The sequence below is a fragment of the Corythoichthys intestinalis genome, chromosome 10, assembly GCF_030265065.1.
Source record: "Corythoichthys intestinalis isolate RoL2023-P3 chromosome 10, ASM3026506v1, whole genome shotgun sequence".
Taxonomy (NCBI): domain Eukaryota; kingdom Metazoa; phylum Chordata; class Actinopteri; order Syngnathiformes; family Syngnathidae; genus Corythoichthys; species Corythoichthys intestinalis.
Genome location: NC_080404.1, coordinates 14,320,350 through 14,343,445, shown reverse-complemented (window position 1 = coordinate 14,343,445; position 23,096 = coordinate 14,320,350). Strand labels below are relative to the sequence as shown.

The 23,096-nt window shown below is 40.0% G+C and overlaps 2 protein-coding genes across 4 annotated transcripts in view; one reads left to right on the top strand and one right to left on the bottom strand.

The window, feature by feature from the left end:
• Window positions 1-1,978: 1,978 nt before the first annotated feature.
• msh6 (mutS homolog 6 (E. coli)) lies at window positions 1,979-22,896 on the top strand. Its single transcript, XM_057848139.1, has 10 exons — window positions 1,979-2,390; window positions 4,968-5,173; window positions 5,276-5,463; window positions 5,580-8,139; window positions 8,445-8,731; window positions 11,476-11,593; window positions 11,660-11,749; window positions 11,817-11,971; window positions 15,034-15,233; window positions 15,312-22,896. The coding sequence occupies exons 1-10, from the start codon at window positions 2,101-2,103 to the stop codon at window positions 15,391-15,393; spliced, it is 4,176 nt and encodes a 1,391-aa protein (XP_057704122.1). The 5' UTR covers window positions 1,979-2,100; the 3' UTR covers window positions 15,394-22,896.
• Window positions 15,604-23,096, bottom strand: part of fbxo11a (F-box protein 11a) — a 33,850-nt gene continuing 26,357 nt past the window's right edge. Inside the window, exons 15-22 of one of the 3 annotated variants that reach the window (XM_057848143.1) lie at window positions 22,629-22,714; window positions 22,453-22,529; window positions 22,234-22,377; window positions 20,932-21,042; window positions 20,739-20,846; window positions 20,564-20,672; window positions 20,377-20,475; window positions 15,604-16,894 (exon numbers count right to left, since the gene is read on the bottom strand). In XM_057848143.1, coding sequence (XP_057704126.1) covers window positions 16,765-16,894; window positions 20,377-20,475; window positions 20,564-20,672; window positions 20,739-20,846; window positions 20,932-21,042; window positions 22,234-22,377; window positions 22,453-22,529; window positions 22,629-22,714 — 864 coding nt within the window. In that variant the 3' untranslated portion in view covers window positions 15,604-16,764. Of the gene's footprint in view, window positions 16,895-20,376; window positions 20,476-20,563; window positions 20,847-20,931; window positions 21,043-22,233; window positions 22,378-22,452; window positions 22,530-22,628; window positions 22,715-23,096 lie in introns of all 3 variants that reach the window. The other 2 variants (XM_057848142.1, XM_057848141.1) reach the window with 2 other exon arrangements.

Sequence of the window (23,096 nt, the reverse complement as noted above, 5' to 3'; positions counted from 1 at the left end):
GCAGACCAAGGAGGGACCATCTGAGCCTGGTGAAATAAACAGTCACCAACAGAATGAGGAGGGGACACCTGATGCTGGAGAAGAAAGTGGTCAGCTACAGACTGAAGAGGGGACACATGTAGCTGGAGAAGGTGATCAGCTAATCACAGAGGATGGGACGCACAACACCAATCAGGATGTGACACAGACTGTGATTATTGACTGTTTTGAAATTTTCACAGAAAACCCATCAAATCTGAAAGCCCGTGCCCAAATGTTTTCCAGCTACAAGCACCACCACACTATGAAGTATTTAATATGTATTGCACCCAAGGGAGCCATTTGTTTCTTATCAAAAGGCTGCGGAGGTCATCCAAGTGACAAACATGAATAGTGATTTTCTTGACAATTTGTTACCTGGGGACATTGTCTTGGCTGACAGAGGAACTTTTGACATACAAGAATGTGGGCATGTAGTGTTCAGATGTCAAACTCCCAGCATTTACAAAAGGCCGCTGTCAGTTAGCAGCTAGAGCAGCTGAGAATCCATGTTAAAAGGGTCATCAGAAATGTTTGTCAGAAGTATAATATCTTAACAGGAACCATACCCATAAACATGATTCTTCCATGTGAAGGTGACGAAGCCACAATGTTGGATAAGGTTGTCACTGTCTGCTGTGCCCTGACAAGCCAGTGCCCAACAGTAGTTTAGTACAATTAGTTTTCATAGTGTTTGTACAAGCAAAGTTGTTTTTTTTATATATATATATATATATGTTTGTAGATGACAAACCTGTTTAATAAAGTATGTCAGTGACAATTTTGAAGTCTTCTTGACTCTTTGCCTTTCTTAGGTACATAAAGAACTAGTGTTGGTTTTGATAATGAAAAGTACTGTTTTTTTTTTTTGTTTTTTTTTACTAGTTACATTCAAACAATTTTGTGGAGATAAACACTGAATAGGAAATCCGATGTTTGCTAACAAAACGAGAAGTTGACAGTTTTACTTTTTTAGATACTGTATTTAATTTTTACTAAAATTCTCAAAACAGCAGAAGCACAATGGTAAACAGAAAATAGCAATACAAGGAAATATAAAACGTGCATATGAAATAAAATAACACTAGTTGTAGAATAACGTGTTCAAGTAAATGTTTCCCTCTTCACATGATAAGTCCTGCATTGAGAGAATTGCACATCTTTGCATGGCAATGTCAACACTGAAACAATATATTGTGCAATATACATGAATTTGCATGTCATTACGACAGTTCCTTCACCTGTTTTAGTCATGCGATGTTTAAGATGATATTCAAGGTACAATTCAAGTTCAACAATGTTTAAGTAAGAGCTGTATCATGTTTTTAAGAGGAGCAACGAGAGTGACGACTGTGTTGTCGCAGTCCTGCGGTCGAAATGCGGAGATCCTGCACCGAGCCATTCGTTAAATGTCCGTGAGCTTCGAGAGATTTATAGTTTTTAAAATTTAAGCGCTGATACCGTATACGAGGGACTTTTTTATATTCAGCGATGAAGTTGGAGGCAGTAATGAAGCGTCAGAGCTACTCCTGTTCTGTTTTGTTTACATCCGCGGTGCACTCAAAATGGCGCATGGGGGCGTGTCCGCTAGTTTGGGCACGTGACTGACAGACCGATTACAGTCAAAGGAGCGTGTAATTTGAAATATCGATAGATTCCTAAATTGTCAACCGATTTTCAAACGGCTTGGTTTCTCATAAACATCAGAGATGCGGGAGACTTACTGCGCACTTAAAAGTAATTTAAACTATTTTCCAACATCCAATCTGAATTAAAGCCACGTCAATACGTTTCGTTATAAACATAAAACGTCTGTTAAATTAAGAGTAGTTTAGTATTATCGTAGGTCCTCTTAGGCGCCCGAGAAGTAACCCCATAGTATGCAAGATGACAGTCAGTTACTTACGCCGCCGACTCAACCTTATAACATCTAGCCTTATACATATGATATTGACCTCCAAACTCCTACTCCTAGTCCTCGTTTGTCATTGGATGGCATTGGTAGCCGCGCCTTCTCCCTGACGCGCCTGTGTTTCCCGCGAACCCACAGCTCGTGCTGCGTGTTTATGGCGTACGGAGCCCATGTTAGCAACTGCTAAGGATTACAGACAAGGTTCCTTCATGGCGAAGCAAAGCTCCCTTTTCAATTTCTTCACCAAGTCTCCACCGGCGGTGTGCAAGCCGAAGCCCGGTGCTCAACCCGCCGAGGGCGATTTGCCGTCCTCGGTCGAAAAAGCCAACTCGTCCCCAAAAGAAGACGCTAAGCAACTCCCGAGTAAAGCCACTAAAGTCAAACCTAAAAGTGTCACCAAGAATGTGAAAGGAGGATTCAACAAACTCTTCGGTGAAAAGGAGTCAACAGCCAAAAATGAGTGAGTTCATTTTGTCATAGTTTAATGGCTATTTAATATCCTGGCATGGTTTGTGTATCGTTTTGACGAATTCAGCATTTAATTGATTAGTTATGGATTATTCTTATACGCAGATATTGCATGCTGAAATCACACGCTTGCTGAAAAATTAAATCGTCTCTTGATATCTAAGTATCGGATCAAAATGGTACTCTACAAATGCAATGACCAGCAGGGGCGTCACTAGGTCTTAAGAATAGCGGGGGCTTAGCCCCTTAGGAACAGTGTTGTTAATAACGGCGTTAGAATATAACGGCGGTATTTTCTTCAGTAGTGAGTAATCTGATTAATTACTTTTCTCATCTTGTCAACGCTGTTACCATACTGAGTCGGGAAAGGTGTGCGTTACCATGTTGGTTGACTGACGCGAGAAAAGTCTGAGACTCACGGAGACGAGAGAGCAGAGCAGGAGTGGGGAGGAGGCAAGGGAGGGTGACGCTGTTGCAAACGCGATGCTACTCTGCTAGGTGGCTCCAATAATCTCTCCCAATAATACCTGACTGTAGCCGATAGCCTACTAACTACGCCCACATGATGCTTCGGTAGATATCACATATATACAGAACTAGATGTAAATGACAGACACGGCTGCATTAGCAACATGTATAATAAAGAACTAGATGCGTCAGTAAACAGCCGCCATCTTAAAGCAGTAGACTTCTCAGGAAGGCTCTGTTGTACAGAACCTTCCTAGCGAACCTAAGTAACTTTTTATCTAAAATGCTCCTAAATCGGCAAAATCTTGACATAAATCTATCTTTAAATAGTTTTAAAACTTACACATGTCAAAAGTAGACAGAAGGGATGTAATGCAATAACGTGAGCAATTTTAACAACTTTAAAGTTTTATTCACAACATTAAATGACTTCCACACATAGCAAGCAAAGGTTACTATCTAGTTATCGCAATATCCGCAATACCCCTGTATCTAGTTAAGTTTAGGGTAAAGAATTGGGCTGGGGCCAGTTATCCCAAAAAACCCTTTAAACTTCACATTGTGTGACCTGTTTGTTGTTGTTGTTGTTGTTGTTGTTGTTGTTGTTGTTGTTGTTTTTTTTTTTTTTTGGGGAAAAAGAAAATTATCACCAGTTACTTTGCCAAGTAACTCATTACTCTTACACTCAGGTAACTGAGTTACTAACGCAATTACTTTTAGGGAGAAGTAATTTGTAACTGTAATTAATTACTTTTTTAAAAGTAAGATTAAGAACATTGGCCAAGAGTTTCACAGGATGTAAGTGAACATAGCGTACAAGCCCAAAACTTCACAAACAGCTTACAAAGACTAATAATTTATACATATAAACATATAAAATCATAGAGGCTAACGCCATGGTTTTCACTCACAACACATTAATAATTTGTTCCCAAATATTTGTAAACCGCATAGATTACATTTGCACTTATGTAACAAAAATGGTTGTAATTTCAAACCCTGAAAACTACTATTACTTGAATTTAAGTAATACTATGCACACAAACATATATCCAAACATCATACATAACATATTACATACATACATACAGTACAGGCCGAAAGTTTGGACAAGGTCCCAACCCCATTGATAAAGCAATAAATTCCACAAATTAACCCTGAAAAGGCATATCTGTGAAGTCAAAAAACATTTTAGGTGACTCCTTCTTGAAGCTTATCAAGATAATGGCAAATGGGAAGAGTGTGCAAAAAAGAAATTAAAAAGTAATGACTATCCACTGATGATAATCATACATGAATTAGCTTAGCTCCTGTACTCATCTATGCGTAAAGTGAGAAACACAGCTGATGATCCAGAAGGAAGTCACCCCAAAGATAGCAGTAACAAGAGTGCACACTTAAGTCTACAAGGACCTTCACAATGCATTTCAGACGAACTAGCTAGCAGCAGCTAAGTAGCAGTGTTATTTTAGAGCTGGGATGCAACTTTTCACCACAAAACAACAAAGGTAAAAAGACTTGCGCAGAGACTGACTGCGAGAAATTAAAAAAGAAAAATGGTAGTACCAACTGCTAACAATGTCACAGGGACTGGATTTTCAGAGATGTTGGCATTCTCTATATGAACAAGTGGAATGGATTGGATAGCGATGCACAGAAGGGGCTCTCTACCTTACTCTATGAAGTAAGGGTGATAGATTCACGATCATATTTAAGTTAATAATAAAAGGTTATATGATTATTGATTTAAACTAATATTGTGTCAGCTTCATATAATGTATTTTTTTTATTAAATAAAACAACACCAAATTATTTAGGGAGGCTGAAGCCCCCTAAAATAGGCCTAACGACGCCACTGATGACCCGCCACCAGTCAGTTATTCATGAGAATAAAACCATTAACAACTCAACGTTGACATGTGTAATTGCTTGAGAGAGCCCATAAGACATTTCTTGCGGTAGATATTTTTTTTAATTCTGGTTATTCAGTTAATGTTGATCACCATAGAAACTTAGTGTACAATCCACGGACTCCACACTGAATGATGGTGGCACGAATGTCGGGTTAAAGATCATTTGTGAATATCATTTTTACTTTCAGGAACTCCACATGCTCATTCAGTGCTGGCTCTCTCGTGTGGGCAAAGCTAGAGGGGCACCCATGGTGGCCATGCATGGTAGTACCTCAGCCACTCACTGGACAGCAGATGCGGGGCCGTGGCCGGGAACAACGCATACATGTCCATTTCTTTGATGAACCGCCAACACGGGGATGGGTCAGCACTAAATACATTAGAGAGTACCAAGGTTGACCATTGCTAGTATTATTCTTCTACTATTGTTGTAGTATTGGTCCTCCAACTAAGACTCAGACCACTTGATGTGGGATGTCTTCTCATTGTGTTCCAGGTTCTGACAGTAGTGATGCTAAAAGTGGAGGGTTATTTTTCAGCGGGAAGCCCGAAATCCGCCGTGCAATGGAGCTTGCGGACAAGGTCTTGTTCGATAGCCGAGAAAAACGATTAAAGATGCCTCTCTGCACAGATCCTTCAGATGATGATGATGAGGAGGAGGAGGAGGGGGAAGAAGACATGGAGGTGACACAATTTAATTACATTAGTTGTCTAACTGGATGTAAACAAGCTAACAGTATTTTTGACAATCATTGTATGCCTGTTAATCTAACAGATTTTACATTTTATTCTTTTATCAGCTTGAGAAATCTACAGTGACAGATGATGATGAAGCTCAAGAGAAAGATATGGAAATAAAGTCATCCAAAGTCTGTTCACCGCCAACCCGGTCCAAGCAAAATAAAGCCAAGCGCCGCCGCATAATCGTGGCCTCAGATAGCGAGGGATCGGATGACGAATTCAAACCAGACCAAGCTGAGAGCAGCAGTGAAGATGAGGAGGAAGAAGCCACAGTGAGCAGTGAGGCCGAAGAAGCAGAGAGTACGCAAGAGTCTGAAGCTGAAAGCCCGGTTAAACCCGTGAAGCGTAAACGTCTCCCAGAGAAGCCTGTGAAGACAAAGCCAAATATAAGCAGTACCTCTTCTAGTGTACGGAAACGGCCCACAGCATCCATAGCTATCGAAACAAAGTCTCGTCTATCCGCCTTTTCAGCCCCTGAAAGCTTTGAAAGTCAAGCCAATGGGTCAGGCACAAGTGGAGGAGCGACAATTTGGGACCACGAGAAGCTGGAGTGGTTGCAGGATCATAGGAGGAAAGACGGTCAAAGGCGGAAAGTGACAGATGACGGTTATGATTGTACGACACTGTATGTGCCAGAAGATTTTAACAACAGAAATACTCCTGGTATGCGGCAGTGGTGGCTTATCAAATCCCAGATGTTTGACACCGTTATTTTCTACAAGGTGGGGAAATTTTATGAACTTTATCACATGGACGCTGTGATTGGAGTCAATGAGCTCGGATTGACTTTCATGAAAGGTACATGGGCACATTCTGGTTTTCCAGAGATTGGTTTCGCACGCTTCTCAAATGTGTTGGTCCAGAAGGGCTACAAGGTGGCGCGTGTGGAGCAGACAGAAACCCCAGAGATGATGGAAGCACGATGTAAGACCCTGGTCAAGCCCACCAAGTTTGACCGCGTTGTGAAAAGAGAAGTATGCAGGATCATAACACGAGGCACCCAAACCTACAGCGTGTTGGATGGTACTCCTGCTGAGAGTCAAAGCAAGTTTTTGCTAAGTTTAAAGGAGAAATCTGAAGATGAAGGAAAGGGGGGTTGTTGCCGCAGCTATGGTGTGTGCTTTGTAGATACCTCTGTGGGCTTCTTCCAGGTTGGCCAGTTTCCAGATGACCGGCACTGTTCACGTTTACGCACCCTGATAGCACATTATGCACCTGCTGAAGTGCTTTTTGAAAAAGGTAACCCATCTAATGAAACGCGCAAAATACTTAAAGCTTCCCTGTCGTCAGCGCTGCAGGAGGGGCTGAATTCAAGCACTCAGTTCTGGGATGCTCAGAAGACTCTGAAAACCCTTTCGGAGGAAGACTACTTTAAAGACAGTGCAGTCAAGGACTTGGGAAGAGGGAGAAGTCATCTACCGGCTGTTCTTAAAAAAATGACATCTGACAGCGATTCGCTCGGTCTTACGCCTAAAGAGGGCTACGAGCTGGCGCTGTCATCATTGGGTGGATGCATCTTCTACTTGAAGAAGTGTCTGGTAGACCAGGAGCTGCTTTCCATGGCCAACTTTGAAGAATACATCCCTGTTGATGTTGAAATGGAGAAGGCTGTTGGACAAAAAAGTTTCTTTGCTCAGACTTGTCAGCGCATGGTCTTGGATGCAGTGACTTTAGCGAACCTTGAGATATTTCAGAATGGCTCTGGAGGCACAGAGGGAACGCTACTGGAGCGCCTCGACACCTGCTCCAGCCCTTTTGGAAAGCGGTTGCTCAAGCAGTGGCTCTGTGCTCCCCTTTGTAATCCAACATCCATCAGGGACAGACTAGATGCACTGGAAGATCTGATGGCTGCCCAAGCCCAAGTCTCTGAAGTTTCAGACCTGCTCAAGAAGCTTCCAGATTTGGAGCGCCTTCTGAGTAAAATTCATAGCATTGGCACACCCTTGAAGGGTCATGACCACCCAGACAGCAGGGCGGTTCTCTACGAGGAGGTCACTTACAGCAAGAGAAAAATAGCAGATTTTCTCTCAGCACTCGAAGGTTTCCAAACGATGCAGGATATTGTCAATGTCTTTGCATCAGTAACTGGGGATTTCCAATCCACTTTGTTGCATCGAGTAGTCAGCCTTGAGAGTGATGATGGCGGTCTCTTTCCTGACCTGTCCGGTGAACTAAAGCGCTGGAAAACAGCATTCGACCACAATAAAGCTCGTACCACTGGTGTCATTACACCAAAGGAGGGCTTCGACCCAGATTATGACCAGGCTCTGGTCGGGATCCAAAACTGCGAGCGAAAACTGCAGGATTATCTGGACAGACAGAAAAAGAGAATCGGCTGTAAAAACATGGCATACTGGGGAACTGGGCGAAATCGCTTTCAGATGGAGGTGCCAGACAGCGTCTCTGAGAGGAATATTCCAGAAGAATATGAGGTGAAGTCGACTAAAAAAGGTTGGAAGCGTTACGTGACTAAGGAGTCTGAGCAGCTGTTCTATGAGTTGCAAGGATTTGAGGAGAAGAGAGACTCTGCCCTCAAAGACTGCATGAGGAGGCTCTTCTACAACTTTGACAAGAACTATAGCAACTGGAAGACTGCGGTGGAGTGCATGGCTGTGCTTGGTATGGACATTTGTTTTTGTTTTAACTTCCACAGCACTATTGAGACGGAAAATGTTTTGCTAAAAATCGTGACTAATCGCAGCATCTACACGGAATGTGCTTTTCTGACACACAGAATACTGTTCACTCCAAATGTTAACTATTTCGTATAGAGATTTTCTTAATATTAAGGCTAATTCGGATTAGTTCTGTTCATCTAAATCAGAACAATTAATCTCTCAATAAATTGAATTTGCCCACCAAGGTTGGACTGCACAGTGAACTGGCCTTATTCTTAAGCTAACATCGGGGTAATTGTTTTTCAGATGTTCTGATGGCCTTATCACGCTACAGCCAGGGGGGAGATGGACCAATGGCTAGGCCAGAGGTGGTTCTGCCGGATGGCGATGAGCGAGTTGCACCCTTCCTCGAGCTTGTCGGTTCTCGTCACCCGTGTGTTACCAAGACCTTCTTTGGCGACGACTTCATCCCTAATGACATCTACATCGGCATACGCTGTGTCAGCGAGGAAGATGATGAGGAAAAAAGTCATGCTTCCTGTGTCCTTGTCACAGGGCCCAATATGGGTGGGAAGTCTACACTCATGAGACAGGTGGGTGACTTATGGGTGTCTGATATTGACAAGGTGCCTGTTACCAGGCCTGCACAATATATCGTTTGAACAACGCCATCGCGATATGCGCAAAAGACCCATCGCAGGTGTGCGGAGACCTGGTCTCCTGGATACCTTTCATATACAGTTGGGCTGTAGCTAGCGATTATTTTAGTAGTCGATTAATCTATCAACTATTTAGTTCGCATAATCGAACCATCAGATTAGGAACAGTTAATACGTTGCAGAATAAATGTTACGAGATGGCGAAAGGTTTACTTTCATCACAGCATTAAATGTGAATACAAAATAAAATTCTCCGAGTGTTTCTTCGAACTATGCAGAGTTGCACTTCCGTTTAAAAATAAATTAAAACACCTGAGCTTAGCTTCAAATGGCATAAAAAAATGAAAGAGGATCTAAGGACAACTAAAGAACAATTGACTAACTTGCATAGCAAACATCCGCTAGCTTAAATGCTAACGTTGTTTTTAGGGCTGCAGCTATCGATTCTTTTAGTAGTCGATTAATCGATGAACGAGTTCGTTGGAATAATCGAGTAATCGGATCACGAACATGACAAATTAAAATACCTGAGCTGAGCCTCAAACGGCATAAAAAACAAAAAATGAGATCTATGTACAACAAAAGAACAATTGGCTAACATATACTAGTCTAGCTAAAGTCCGCTAGCTTAAATGCTATAAAATGCTAAACTTTTTTTTTTTTTTTTACAATACTCTTAACAAATGGTTCAGACACATATTCCCACAAAAAACTGCTAAATATGCCTACAAACTAAAATACGAATGCATAAAAAACATTAGCTCAAACAAAAACTTACATTGGTCTTAACAGGGGTCAGCCAAGTGAAATGAGTCAGACCAGAGGGCAGTGTATCCACCCTAATCAATAAAACTGCAAACACTTTCAAAACAAACAATTACAACGCCACTTTAATTAAACGGATACTCGAAGCAATAAAGTTTAATTTGAATATTTTTTCTAATCAAATACTCGAGTTAATCGATTAATCGTTGCAGCACTTGAGACTCATTTTGATTTCTCTCGCAAGAAAATCCACCAAGCGCCTGTCTTGTGGAAAAACAATGAAATTGCGACGCCGTCATCAATCGTTGTATTTCAAGCATGTCGTCATACGTCGAGACAAATGTCAAGTCAAAATTTTACGTCGAAGTCTAAAGGATCGTATGCCAATGCGATCGTATGTCGATGTACCGTTGTACTTTATTATTTGCTCTTTGTTTTAAATTTTCCCTATTTTGAAGTCCTGAATTACATGCTTGATGTATTCTTATCAACAAATGCATCATACATTTGAGGTATAATTATGGTTTAACATATAATAGCTATTTAAACCAAACATATAAATCCAATTTCTCAGAGGCTACTCAACAAGGTTTATAATTTCTAAAATAAAGGAACAATAATAATGTAAAAAAACTGGAATGAAACAATGACAAAAAAAAATAATGCCTCTTCTGTATTAGCGAATCATCCTTGAACAAAATAATAGCAGTCTTTTCAATTCTTACTGTACAAATAAATAAATCTGAAATAATAATACCTCTTCTGTGGAATATCCAGCTTTAACAAAAAGCTTTCTCTTTCCGGTGTAATAATCTATATCAAACCATAGTCTCACAACACTAAATAACACAAAAAAAAAAAACATCATCTTCATCATCTTTTTTTTGTCTTGTTTTAGCACTTTGGAGGACGATTATGACGGACTATTAATTAGTGCCAACAAAAAGTTTAATTAAAAAAAAAAAAAAAAAAGGGACTTTGAGATTAAAGTCATAGTCTTGCCACGAGAAACTGAAAAACAAAACAGAAAAACAAGCTATTTTCATCCTTCTGCCGTTTCTGAACCCCTCGCCAATGCCAGGCGACAAGGTAATTTTGGGCCATTTCATGTTGATTTTCAGTCACTTTCTGTTGATTTTGGGTTACAGAACAGGAAGTGACCCGGGAATGAATAGGCAGTTACTCAAACTCAACAGGAAGTGATGTGTAAATGCCCTCAAATGAACAGAAAGTGACACGTAAATGCCCCTAAGATCGGAAAGTGACTGTGAATGCTCTGGTTTCGAATCAACGAACGTTCATTCGCCCTTTCTTGACTTAATGGACTGCGTGTCGAGCGCCGTCAATAGCAGACATAGAGTTAACTGAGACACTATTATGCTGGAAGATTTTGGTAGCAACTCGTTGGTTCCTAATGTTTTTCTTTTTTTTTTTTTTTTCTTTTTAACGTTGACACCTTTTTAAAACGATATCTCAATTCTTGGCACGAGCATATCGCTAACCTTTTGGGATGCAAAATATCAAGATATGTCACCATTTTGATATTTTGTCACACCCATATGGAGTTTGTCACTTTTTTACTCGGGACTGCCACCTTAAGTGTAACCTTGCCTAAAGTGTAACTGCAGCCTATGTTAAGCTAATGTATGGCGCGCATGCTTGTACGAGCACAAACATAAAGCAACGAGCGTTTGTTCCATCAAATCAACACCAGTACCAGAAACGTAAAAACGGTAAACACGATTGTTTACTGTTAATAGAAAGTCCCGCGTGGGTTAGTAAAAGTGTTTTTGCCGAGTGGAGGCTCTGTGAAACGGCACTGCTGTCACAGGTGCGTGTTCACCCAAAGTGTTCAACATTAAAAATTCCGTATAGTGTCATTAAAGAAGTTTATATATCTGTCCTCTGTGCAGTGTGGACTTGTGATTGTGCTCGCTCAACTGGGGTGCTTCGTTCCTGCCGAGCGTCTGCGCTTCACTCCAGTCGATCGAGTCTTCACTCGACTGGGTGCTTCGGATCGGATCATGGCAGGTGAAGTAGAAAAATGGAGACATTTTCTGTGCTTCAACTGTATATAAATCATGTGGTCCACTACAGGAGAAAGCACCTTCTTCGTTGAGTTGAGTGAGACTGCGTGTATTCTACACCATGCCACTAAACACTCACTTGTGCTACTGGATGAATTAGGTAAACGTTAACTCGTCACAGTGAATTTGTGTTTGTGTCATTATTCATTCATTCACTCTGTGGGCAGGAAGAGGCACGGCCACATATGACGGCACAGCCATCGCATGTGCTGTGGTGAAGGAGCTTGCTGAAAAGATTTGCTGTCGCACACTCTTTTCCACACACTACCACTCCCTGGTGGAGGATTATGCCAATAATCCTGCAGTGCGCCTTGGCCACATGGTATGTTATCTTTGACATTCAGTTATGTACTTTAAGGTAATAGCTTTACAGCTAGCGACTTACATCTATTTCTACGGTAACACAGCAATAAAGCAGCAAATACAGTAAAAGATTATTTATGCTTCTGCGTTTCAGTCATTAGTTACAGTTACAAATTACTTCTCCCAAAAACTAATTTAGTAACTCAGTTACTTCAATGTAAGAGTAATTAGTTACTCAGCAAGGTAACTGTTATTACATGATCCATTGTACAACGTCTTTCACATCAATATGTTTAAATTAACTAATTGACTTTAATTGAACTGTCTTTTTCATCTCCCTCCACCAAAAAAAAAACAGGTCACACTTTTGACATTTTTTTATCTTCTATCATCTTTGCTGTAGTTGTTTTGATTAAAAAAAATGGACATGGTTTATGGATATGTCATTCAAGAAAAGTTTAGGTCAAGTGACTATTTTTGGTAATAAAAAACAAAAACAAAGTATTATTATATTGTAGCATCTACAAGGACAACACCTACTTGGTGATGATAATGCATACTCAACAGGAAAACAGTCCATTATTTTTAATTAATTGTACACACCTGAACGCCACGAACTGTATGTTAAAAAAAAACAACAAAAATTGCCCGAGAGTTTAAGATTACGCTCGTCACGCTAAATGCTAGCGAGAACGCGAATGCTCTAATGCTCTGAGCCACCTAGCATCGCATTTGCAACGGTGTCACAACCCCTGTCCCTCCTCCACCCTCCCATTCTGCTCTCTCTCCTTGTATCCTGCGTCATTTACCCAAATGTTAGCAACGGTTGCCTTCACGTTCTCTGTAACGGTAACAGCATTACAAAGATGAGAAAAGTAATTAATTAGATACTCACTATTGACAAAAATAACCTTGTTAGTAACTCCGTCATACTTTAACGGCGTTACTTACAACACTGCGCTTCGGTGATGGCGTACCTACGGCGTTAACGCAAACCCGATTTACGAGCCTGATGTGTGCCTCCAAAAAATCCTGACTACGCGTCACGTCAACGCGTCGTGACATGAACGTCAAAGGACTGTGTGTGGTTCGCTTAGAACGTTATTTCCAGTTCAGCACAACACCGCCGTTTTCAAGCATTCGTAAATGTCTTCAGTGTCGCCTACGCTTCAACATTTGTATTAACATTTTGTTGATCAATAGTGATTAGCTGCAGCTGCAAATACAGGTAGTCCCCCAGGTTGCGATGTACCCGACTTACGTGATTTTTAAAAAACTTTAAGAATGTTGGCATATGTTTTGTTGACTTTTGATGCAGGAAGCACAGTGCAGGTAGTACTTCTGTACGCGAGTAAGAGCGCATGTACACATGAAAAACGTACTAGTATTTGTGCACATGAGGAACGTACAGTATGTGCGCACATGAAGAAGAGCGCACGTGCACACACGTGGAAGAGCAAATTAGCTGCCACAAAGAAATCAAGTGAGAGTGAGGGGGGGGGGGGAGTTGACAGCTGCAAACCTGCGCGTACATTTGTTGCTTGTGAACCACAGAGGCAACACCTGCATATAACACCTTTTGCACTGTTTATTGTGTGATTTCAATTGTGATCAAATACTTGGGGCGAGTTTATGTGATTGTTTTAGATGATGTTCGGACGGTAACTGATATGTGCTAATTGTTTATGTGGATTGTTATTGCTGTATACGCAGCTAGTTATAAACACAAATTTGAATTTCTGTTATTGAAGATGAAACTGATTAAATTTTTTTGTTTTGTTTTGTTTTATTCTGCAAGTGTTGATGTCATGAGCAGCTGAATAAAGTCAGCAAGCCACACGGACATCTGCCATAGTCATTTCGGAGTTTAGTTTGCTGTCTAGCTAGGACTTGGCTCCGCCATATTGACAAGAACAGTACAATGACGTATTATACTTGTTTTTGGATAGTTATTTCGGGTTAAGTCGCCAGCGTAGGAATGAATATTGTTTGTACCCGGGTACTACCTGTACACGTTCCATTTCCGTTGCCATTGCTGTCAGTGGCCGGAGGAAAACTAAAGGAATTTGACAAGAGTCCCCTAAAACTCTACAAAGACAAAGCCACACACCTCAAGTGGCTTGGTGGTGAATTACAGAGCAACGCGTTCCCTTGACGCAGTACTTTAAAGGTGCAATAGCGACCACTGTTGTTAATAACGGCATTATTTTTTTGTCAGTAGTTAGTAATCTAATTAATTAATTTTCCCATCTTTGCAATGCCATTGCTGTTACTGAGAATGTGAAGGGGCGCGGTGCCTCGTAACTAAAAACAGCTCACAACTGCCAAGGAGAGAAGAGCAGTGTGGAGGATGATTGGCTTGGAACATTAGCATAGCATTCACGTTAGCATGAGCATTTAGGGTGGAAATCATCATCTTATACTTTCAGGCAACTATGTTTTTTTTTTTTTTCAAACATACAGTTGATTGTGCATTATCATCACCAAATTGGTGTTGTCCTTGTAGATGCATAGATGCAACAATAATTTTTTTTAATTACCAAAAATAGTCACTTGCCCTAAACTTTTGTTGAATGACGTATCCATGAACAATGAAGGAGAGGCAGGAGATTCAGAGGCTCCCCTGCATATTGAAAAATATACACATATTAGGCGTGTGACGATATATACATATTTGTTCAGTACAACAGGAAAAACATAAAGGCTATTTTCTCACAGCAAGTTTGTATACCGTTATTCTTGAATAAGAGAAATTAGAAAAAAAAATGTTAAGTGTGACCTACGTTTTTAATGAAAAAATCAGTTCAATTCAGTTAATATGAACATGAAAAGTAACGTCAATTTGCTGAGTAATTAATTACTCTTACAATGAGGTAACTGAGCCACTAACTCAATTTTTGGAAGAAGTAATTTATAACTATTTTTTTTAAGTAAGATTAACAACACCGATGACGATGTAGGAGAACGCAGAAGCATAAAGCAGGCCGTAATGTATGAAAGTCATTTAGTGACAACAAAATCTTAATGCCACAAAGTTATAATTGAGGGCGTCCTATACGTGTTCTGCTACATTATTTTCAGGCATGCATGGTGGAAAATGAGTGTGAGGATCCAAGCCAAGAGACCATCACATTCCTCTACAAGTTCATATCAGGGGCGTGTCCCAAGAGCTATGGCTTCAATGCTGCCCGGCTTGCCAACCTGCCAGAAAGTGTCATCCAGTCAGGGCACAGAAAGGCCAGAGAGTTTGAGAAGAGCACCATGGGCCTGAGACTCTTCAAGTATGTTCATAGTTGGGGTATTTTTCGTTTTCGTTTTTGTTACACATCTTACTGACATCTTCCCTACACTTATTACAGGAAGCTCTGCCAGTTTGCTGAAGACACCAGCCAGGACAAGTCCCGTTTAGTTGCACTTGTTCAGATGATCCAAACCATGTAATTTGGAAACCTAATTGTTTTGGTTCCTCTCACTCAGCCAGTTCAATTGCATTCTTTGGTACAACCCCACACTCAAAATGCACTGCAACCAATTTGTGCATAGAGCACATTTGCAAATGCAGTCATTTTATTTTAAACCACATGCCTAAAGCAGTGTGAATAGTTTGGTGTTGGCCTATTTTTTGGGAGGAGGAAAAAAAAACATTTTTGTGATCTAATAAAGTTTATTAAAAAAAAAAAAAAAAAAAAGACAAATGTTCACCTAGGAAATTAAACCCTTTTAATTCAAGCTAACGCCTACATAACGATTATTGAATACTTCACAATATATTAAGTCTAGGTGTTATGATACATGCATACATTTCAGTCTGAATTAGAACCCACAATCACCATTACACATGAATTGGGGAGGGATAATGAAATAATATAGTGCTGTATGTAGATACTGGTCTCAGCTCTTGGGTTTTCCTGCAACATTGACAAATCAATGAGAGAGAAAAACTGAAAGGCGTTTCACAAGACCTGCGACCTAAAACTGGAAACAATTAGGCAAAGTACAAGGTAGAATAATAAGCCTGTTGACAGGTACTCTTAAGTTCATTGCGAAAGGTTTCAAATTAAAACTGCTATGTATAGCCGTGAAAGAGCAGACCTAATTTCTTAATGCCTTCTCTATAAATACACAGAGAGACCCCTGAACAGTTCACTGGGGAGAAATACATGCGAAGTCGTACAAGTCTTGTCAAAGTACATTTCAGTCTTTGTTGCGAATGAGCCAGTGTTGCAGGAGAAACTGCTTAGTGTTTCCCTCTCAGTTCTCTTTCACAGAAAGAAGTTAGATACTGCGACATGAGTATAATTACAGCAATTCTGGGGTATAATAAAACAAAAAAAATACATTTAATAAAATAAGGACATTCAAGTACAGTAAGGTCTTTGCATGAAAATACAAAACTACACAAAAAGCATTAAAATCAAATGAACAGTTGAGGGGTGGAAGTGCTAGTTCAGATATTCTCATACATAACGTATGAGCAGCTCGGTCACCAAGAGATGGAAGCATAGTGGCCTTTCGGGCCTTTTCCTCCATCAAAACGTCTCTGTCACGTTGTACATGACTGTATCTTTACTCCAACATGAGCCATTCTGCTGGTTTGCAGTTTTTTCCCATTGATGTCTCGTTTTACCCCCCAAAAAAAGAAAGGCTAGGCTTTTTTTTTTTTTTTTACATCCAGGTCTTTCTTTTTTTAACCCTGCCCCACATTGTAAATGCTCTGCGAGAGTCTGTATTCAAATTTAGGTTTCCTCTTCCTTAACAATGGTCCCAGGCATTCATTAATGCTGAGGCATGACTGGGATTGTGGTCTGAGGCTCAGTTGTGCTGGAGCGTATTGGACTCTATAGGAGGCGCTGAGTCGTAGAGGGTGTCTGTGTCGTGTGTCGGCTCTCCGGCTAATGTGCAAGGATTTGACAGTGTCCCTGCACCACAGTCACAAAAGAACCTGCAGGTGATGAGATGGGGAAAATGACAATCACATTAAATGGATGAAAGCAATTTTTACCTATCCATCTTTGACTTGAAAAACTAGTACCGGTATTAAGAAAGCAGCTGGATTAATATCAGGGGTGGTCAAAATAATATTACTCAAGAACTCGAAAAAACTCAAGTACTGAGCAATTCCTTATGATGTCTTATTTTTAAATCAATAGCATATTTTTTTTCCTCAGCATTAGGTCATCTACAGGGGTTGAAACACTTCAAAAATCAACAAAAACGTCCGCCTTTAGCGGCAATTACAGCCTGAATTCTGAAGATATTGATTCATACATCTTGTGAATTGTTTCCAAAGGAATTTTAAGCCCTTCTTCAGTTAGAATACCCTCTTTTATAGAGAATGGAGGTGGAAAGAGACGTCTTAACTGAATCTCTAAAACTGACCATAAATGCTCAATAATGTTGAGGTCTGGGGATTGTGCCGACCATACGCGATGCTCAACTTCATTAGATTGTCCCTCGTGCCATGCTTTAAAGTGATCCTCTAACTTAAATAGATGTAGGCTCTAATAAACCACAATTGTTCTCTTGTACTAAAATATGTTGTTAGAAACACATAAAATGTTAAATCAATGGCAATATTTTATAATATTTAGTACATGTTTTGACCGTTAGTTGACGCCATGGTTTGCGGGCTCGCAGTGATGACGTCAATGGCATCTTTCCAAATGTGTAGCGTGTTCAACAATTGCTTATTGCTGCCTAAACTCGCGAAGTAAAATGCCACGATGTGCTGCTTTTGGATGCAATTTCCAGTCAAATGGAAACAAGGGGGGTGAAGTGAGTGGTCAAGGTGGAATTATTATTTTTAGTGAATAAATGTGCATAAGTGGAAGGTTCTCCCCCTTTTTGGTCCCTGTGTGCACGTATCCTACCCACCAAGCGTTGCAACTGGCGCCCGAACATGTATCCTGGACACTCAGTCAAGCAAGGTCCCACCGCGTCTGCAATATTGGTTTCGGATCAGTCTATTTTGTGGAATCGACGGCCTGATCGCGCTGGAACATTGCCATGGGATCGGTTTAATTCCTGGTTCTTCGAGTGAGTAAAAAACGCGGATTTGGATTACTATTGCGATCTTTTTTGTTGACTATTCTTCGTGGGAGTTTTCCCCAAATCATACTAAATAATTAAAGCACTATGGCACGCTACAGTGACGACTGACTGACATGGACCTTACAACAATGTTGGAGTTCGTCAGGGAACACGGGTTTGCGTACTGCTGAGCTCCCCAGTGAAGAGTGGTCAAGGTGGAAATATTTTTTGTGAATAAATGTGCATAAGTGAAAGCTTTTCCCCTTTTTGGTACTTTTATACACGTATCCTAGCTACCACGCGTTACAATGTACAGGACATGGATTACACAAAGTGTGCTCTTTGGCCTGTACTGTAAGCACACGACAGCTCTGGATGATAACAATCTACATAATTTTATTGGGATGTTTGAAAACACAATATGCTTGCCTTGAATATCTGCTAATAAAACTGGAGTTCCCAACACTCTCGCTCCCAACCCGAGTTCCCAATAGCACTCTGTCGCTCTGTTGCCATTGAGACAGCGAGTGCATCACCAGTTTTGCCCAACTTTTGTCTGATCAGGTATTTGCTGCACGCATTTTTCCCTGAAGCTCGTCTTGTGAACGACCGACAGTGCTGTCCTGCTCTTCACTTTTCATATCTGGTTCAAATAGGAAGGGTAGAACTGACGACATGTTGGGAAAGCTAACTATTGACTCGCTGGAATTTTGGCATCAGGGCCAGTGACGTCACGCACTGCGACGTAACAAGATTGGCGACCTATCACTTAAAATAATTTTACAAACCTTATTAAAACAAAAACATTAAGAGGGGTTTTAATATCTAATTATGATAACTCATACTAACATTTATCTTATAAGAATTACTTGTTTTAAAAATAGAGGATCCCTTTAACAATTATGTTCAATGAATATGATGCTAAAATGTTAGTTTTTTTCCATTATTTTGCCAATGAACTGTCAATATTATTATACTGTAACCTGTAAGATGACAATAATAGGCCAAAAATGTACCAGAATCCTAGAACTCCAACTGCTGTCCCAACAGCATGATTGTCCTCTAGTGGATAAACACATTTTCTACCATGAAAGTAAAACTTTTCTGTGGTTTAACAATGCAAAATCAAAACAAGGAAAAAGTTTGAAATCCGCACTTTTATTTTTGACGGCAGCGCTATATGTGAAATACTTTTTTTGTATTTTTTTTTTTTTTTTACAGCGTTCTAAAGACGCCACTTGCGATGTTAGAACATGGACATGATCATATGACTGGACTGGAAGCTTGTGTTGTGTGTGGTGATGTATCTGTATCGTTACGTCTCACTGGTATAATGGAGTCATGTGATTATTGTTGCTGCGTGTGATTGGTGAGACTGAGTGAGTAGTGGAGAGAGTAGTGTTTCTCCTTTATAAATCTAATAGAGGCGTGCGAAATTTCTGATTCTTAGATTATTCGCAATTCAGTCGTGGAAGATTCGAGAATGATTCAGACACATCCAAATTCCGATTATTGAAATATGCCAAATAAAGCGGAAATAAAACAGCGCGGTCTTCGGGACGCAATGAGGAACGGACCGACAACTTATGCCGCTAGATTAAAAAAATAATACCTGACTGCGGACGACAGTTGGTTCATACAAACTACATCCACGTAATGCTACGGTAGATATCTTATGTATATAGAACTAGATGCGAAATGACGGACTCTGCGGCGTTAGCACATGAAAAGAACTAGATGCGAAATGACAGACTTGCCAGCGTTAGTGAAGAGCCGCCATCTTAAAGTAGTAGACTTTTCTGAAAGGCTCTTGTAGCGAACCTTCCACGCAAACCTATTTTATCTATAATATTCCTAAATCGGCAAAATCTTGACTTGAATCTATCTTTAAATGATGAAACAGTTTTAAAATTTTCATGTCGAAAAGAGACAGAAGGGAAATGATGGAATAACGGGGGCAATTTTAACAACTCTAACGGTTGCTTCACAACATTAAATTAATTGAATGTAGTTAAAGCTGCTGATACAGAATGGAGACTCGAGTATTTTATTTACTGTTTTGAACTGTTCACTTGTTACTGAAATAGTAGTTTATTTAAGCCTGAGACGATTTTTGTAACTAATGTACAAAACATTAAAAGCAGCTAATACCTGGGGGCGGGGTGCATCAATAATCGATTTATAATGGAATCGTAGCCTCTGAATCCTAATCGAATCGTTTGGTGCCACAAGATTCCCACCTCTAAAATCTACTGAAGTAAAAAGTAGAACTATTATATGGTATATATATGGTCGAACTATTTTTAGTTACTCAAGTAAATGTAACACTTACTTCTGATTAATATCTACAAAGAGTTGAGTCTCAATAGTATTAAGAGTTTCACGAACCCTCACCTATCGTGTCTGATGAACTCCACGTCGTGTCCCTGGTGGCACTTCTTGATGCAGTTCACACAGATGGCATTGCGGTCTGTTGTATTACAGGTGTGGCACCTGTGGCGAGCCAAATGGGAGCCGTGAAAAGTCAACAAAACAAAAACAGCAGGTGACATCATCATCTAGTTCTCAAACAGGGAATTACCTGTAAAAATCGTGCATTGGATAGCTGGTGTAACTTGAAATCTTGTACAGGCACTGACCTCTACTCACAGCCTTTTCAATTGCATCTTGATTGTTCAAAATTTTGTTATCTGCAGGATGAATATGGCACGATTCATTTAAGTTGCTTGTGAAAGTGTGGCAGTTTAAACTAATACCTTTCATTGTAACGTTGACACCAGATGCAAGAAAAAGCCCTCCGAAACGATTGTTGAAGATCTGATTACCCTCTAAAGTGGCTGTGGCATGATTGGTGATTTCAATACCTGGTAAACACAAGCAAATGAAGTTCGAATGCACGGTGCGTTTCTTAACACTCAATCCTAGATAATGGATTCCAGATTGACTGACCTGCAGCAAAACCGTCAAATATTCTATTTTTCCTCAAGACGGGATGACTGTTGGTGCTGATGAGGACACCTGCTTGGGCATTTCTGAAGATGTCGTTTTCCTCAAGCAAACCTTGGATAAGAGAGAAAAATCTTACTTTACAGATTTTTTTCCAGGAATTTGAGGATGCCTATGTACAACAAAAATAATAATAATACTGGAAGTAAATGTGTGGAAAAAGTCTCACTGGGTGTAATACTTTAAATAAACCTGTCTCAATATGCAATAAGTCAATTTATCGCACCGCAAACAAACATGAGCGTGGTAATTTTCCCGGCTGCGATTTATGGCCGTGTGCGTGCATTCATTCATGTGTCCTGCGTGCACTCGGCACATGTGCATGTGGCTTGCATAATACACTGCAGTTCCTTTCCCAGATGTTTATTAGTCATCAACACCCTGAATTAAAGGTCAGACAGAGACTAACCCAGAATAAAGAAACACAACAACATTGTGAAACGTTAGCATTGCTACATTGAGGCCAATGGAAAAACAACAATGTGCGAATCACTTTACACACATTTAGCCTGTTATAAAACATTGGCAGTCTTCTCCATAACGCAAAATTAAGGTTAAAAGGTGACACTTCAAACATAAAAACACGCTGGTTTACAGCATTTGCAAACGATGCAGGGGGGGAGGAAAAAGGAAAAAAATCTATTACCGACACCACATGCATGACGAAAAGAGAAGCACTTTTTTTTTTCCCTAACTGAGTGTAATGCTTACAGTTAGCGGCTTAGGGAACGTACGTCCGGTGAACATTTCAATATAAAAGCATGCCATGTTCAACATGTAAATAAAGATTTCTGGAGTTAATCTCAGATACTCCAGATTCTACACTAAGAATATCTTTAAAATGACGCCTATTATGTAAAATGTGATTGGCAATGAATAATTTGGCTTCAAATTTGCTAACGTGCACTTTGCAGGACTAGGTGACAGTCATCTTGGATCAAATTAACACTTTTGATAGGCTCTAATTGGCAGAAAACAAAAACAGCATTGGGTTTCTCACCTGTTATATAATTCTGCTCTTAGCTAGCTTTCAAATGACTTGTTATGCATTGTGTGTGTGTGTGTGTGTTTTTTGTACTATTTAATATGTGTTTTATTTTAAAATAACAATTTATTGAATTTGAATGGGCGATTTATTACCATGTATTGTCACTACATTAGTGCTTGAATTGGTTTAAAAAAAAAATGACAATAACATCGCGTATCTGAAATAATTTATGAGACAAAATATCGCCGACGACTTACCTCTTCCTCCATTAAATATACAGATTCCACCATCTCTCCCATCATGGATTTTATTTCTTCGCAGGGTGGGGTTGCTGTCTGTCTTAATCCACACTCCTGCCATAGCATTATCAAAGATCTCATTGTCTTCAATAAAGCCCAGGCCTGCAAAACAGTTTCAATTTTAGGGAAAGTGGGATCGAGACTAGAAAATCCAAAGGGAAGGACTAGACTTCTCACCTGAGTTGTAAACCAATATGCCGCCATTTTGACCTCCCCATATCTTGTTCCGCCTTATTTTGGGATTGCTGCCAGTTCTGTGGAAAAGGCAATCAACACAATAAGATCACTTTCAGAACACGATTCAGATGTCTGAATGAACCTAAGTAAACTAAAACATTTATCATTACACAAACCTTATTTGAACTCCAGAATACATGTGATTGTAAATGTCATTGTCTTCCAAAACACCATGGCCGTTGTCATAGAAATAGACACCAACCTGTCAATGAATGGTTGTAGATGAAACTCAATATTCTGATAACGGCATTTAATTTCTATTCAAATCAGAAGTGTCTGATTATGTCTATGTGTCAGGTATTACAGTACATTAAAATATGAATCGAAGATCAGTTAAAAAAATGACTTAAAGCGGAAGTTCAGAATTTTTGACATTAGGCTTTATCTTCGAGTTAGCGGGGGTTTAATTAGTTGGTGGAGTTCATTTCAACAAATTCTGTGCAGTTTGTAAGTTATTTGTTAGTTTCAGGGCTCCGGAGTGGCTAAGCTAGCGCGAGTCAATGGTCCCTTCCTAGCATGCCAATAAATAAATGATACAGATCTACGAACAGATCCAACATAGTCAAATAAATTCAGAACGCAGA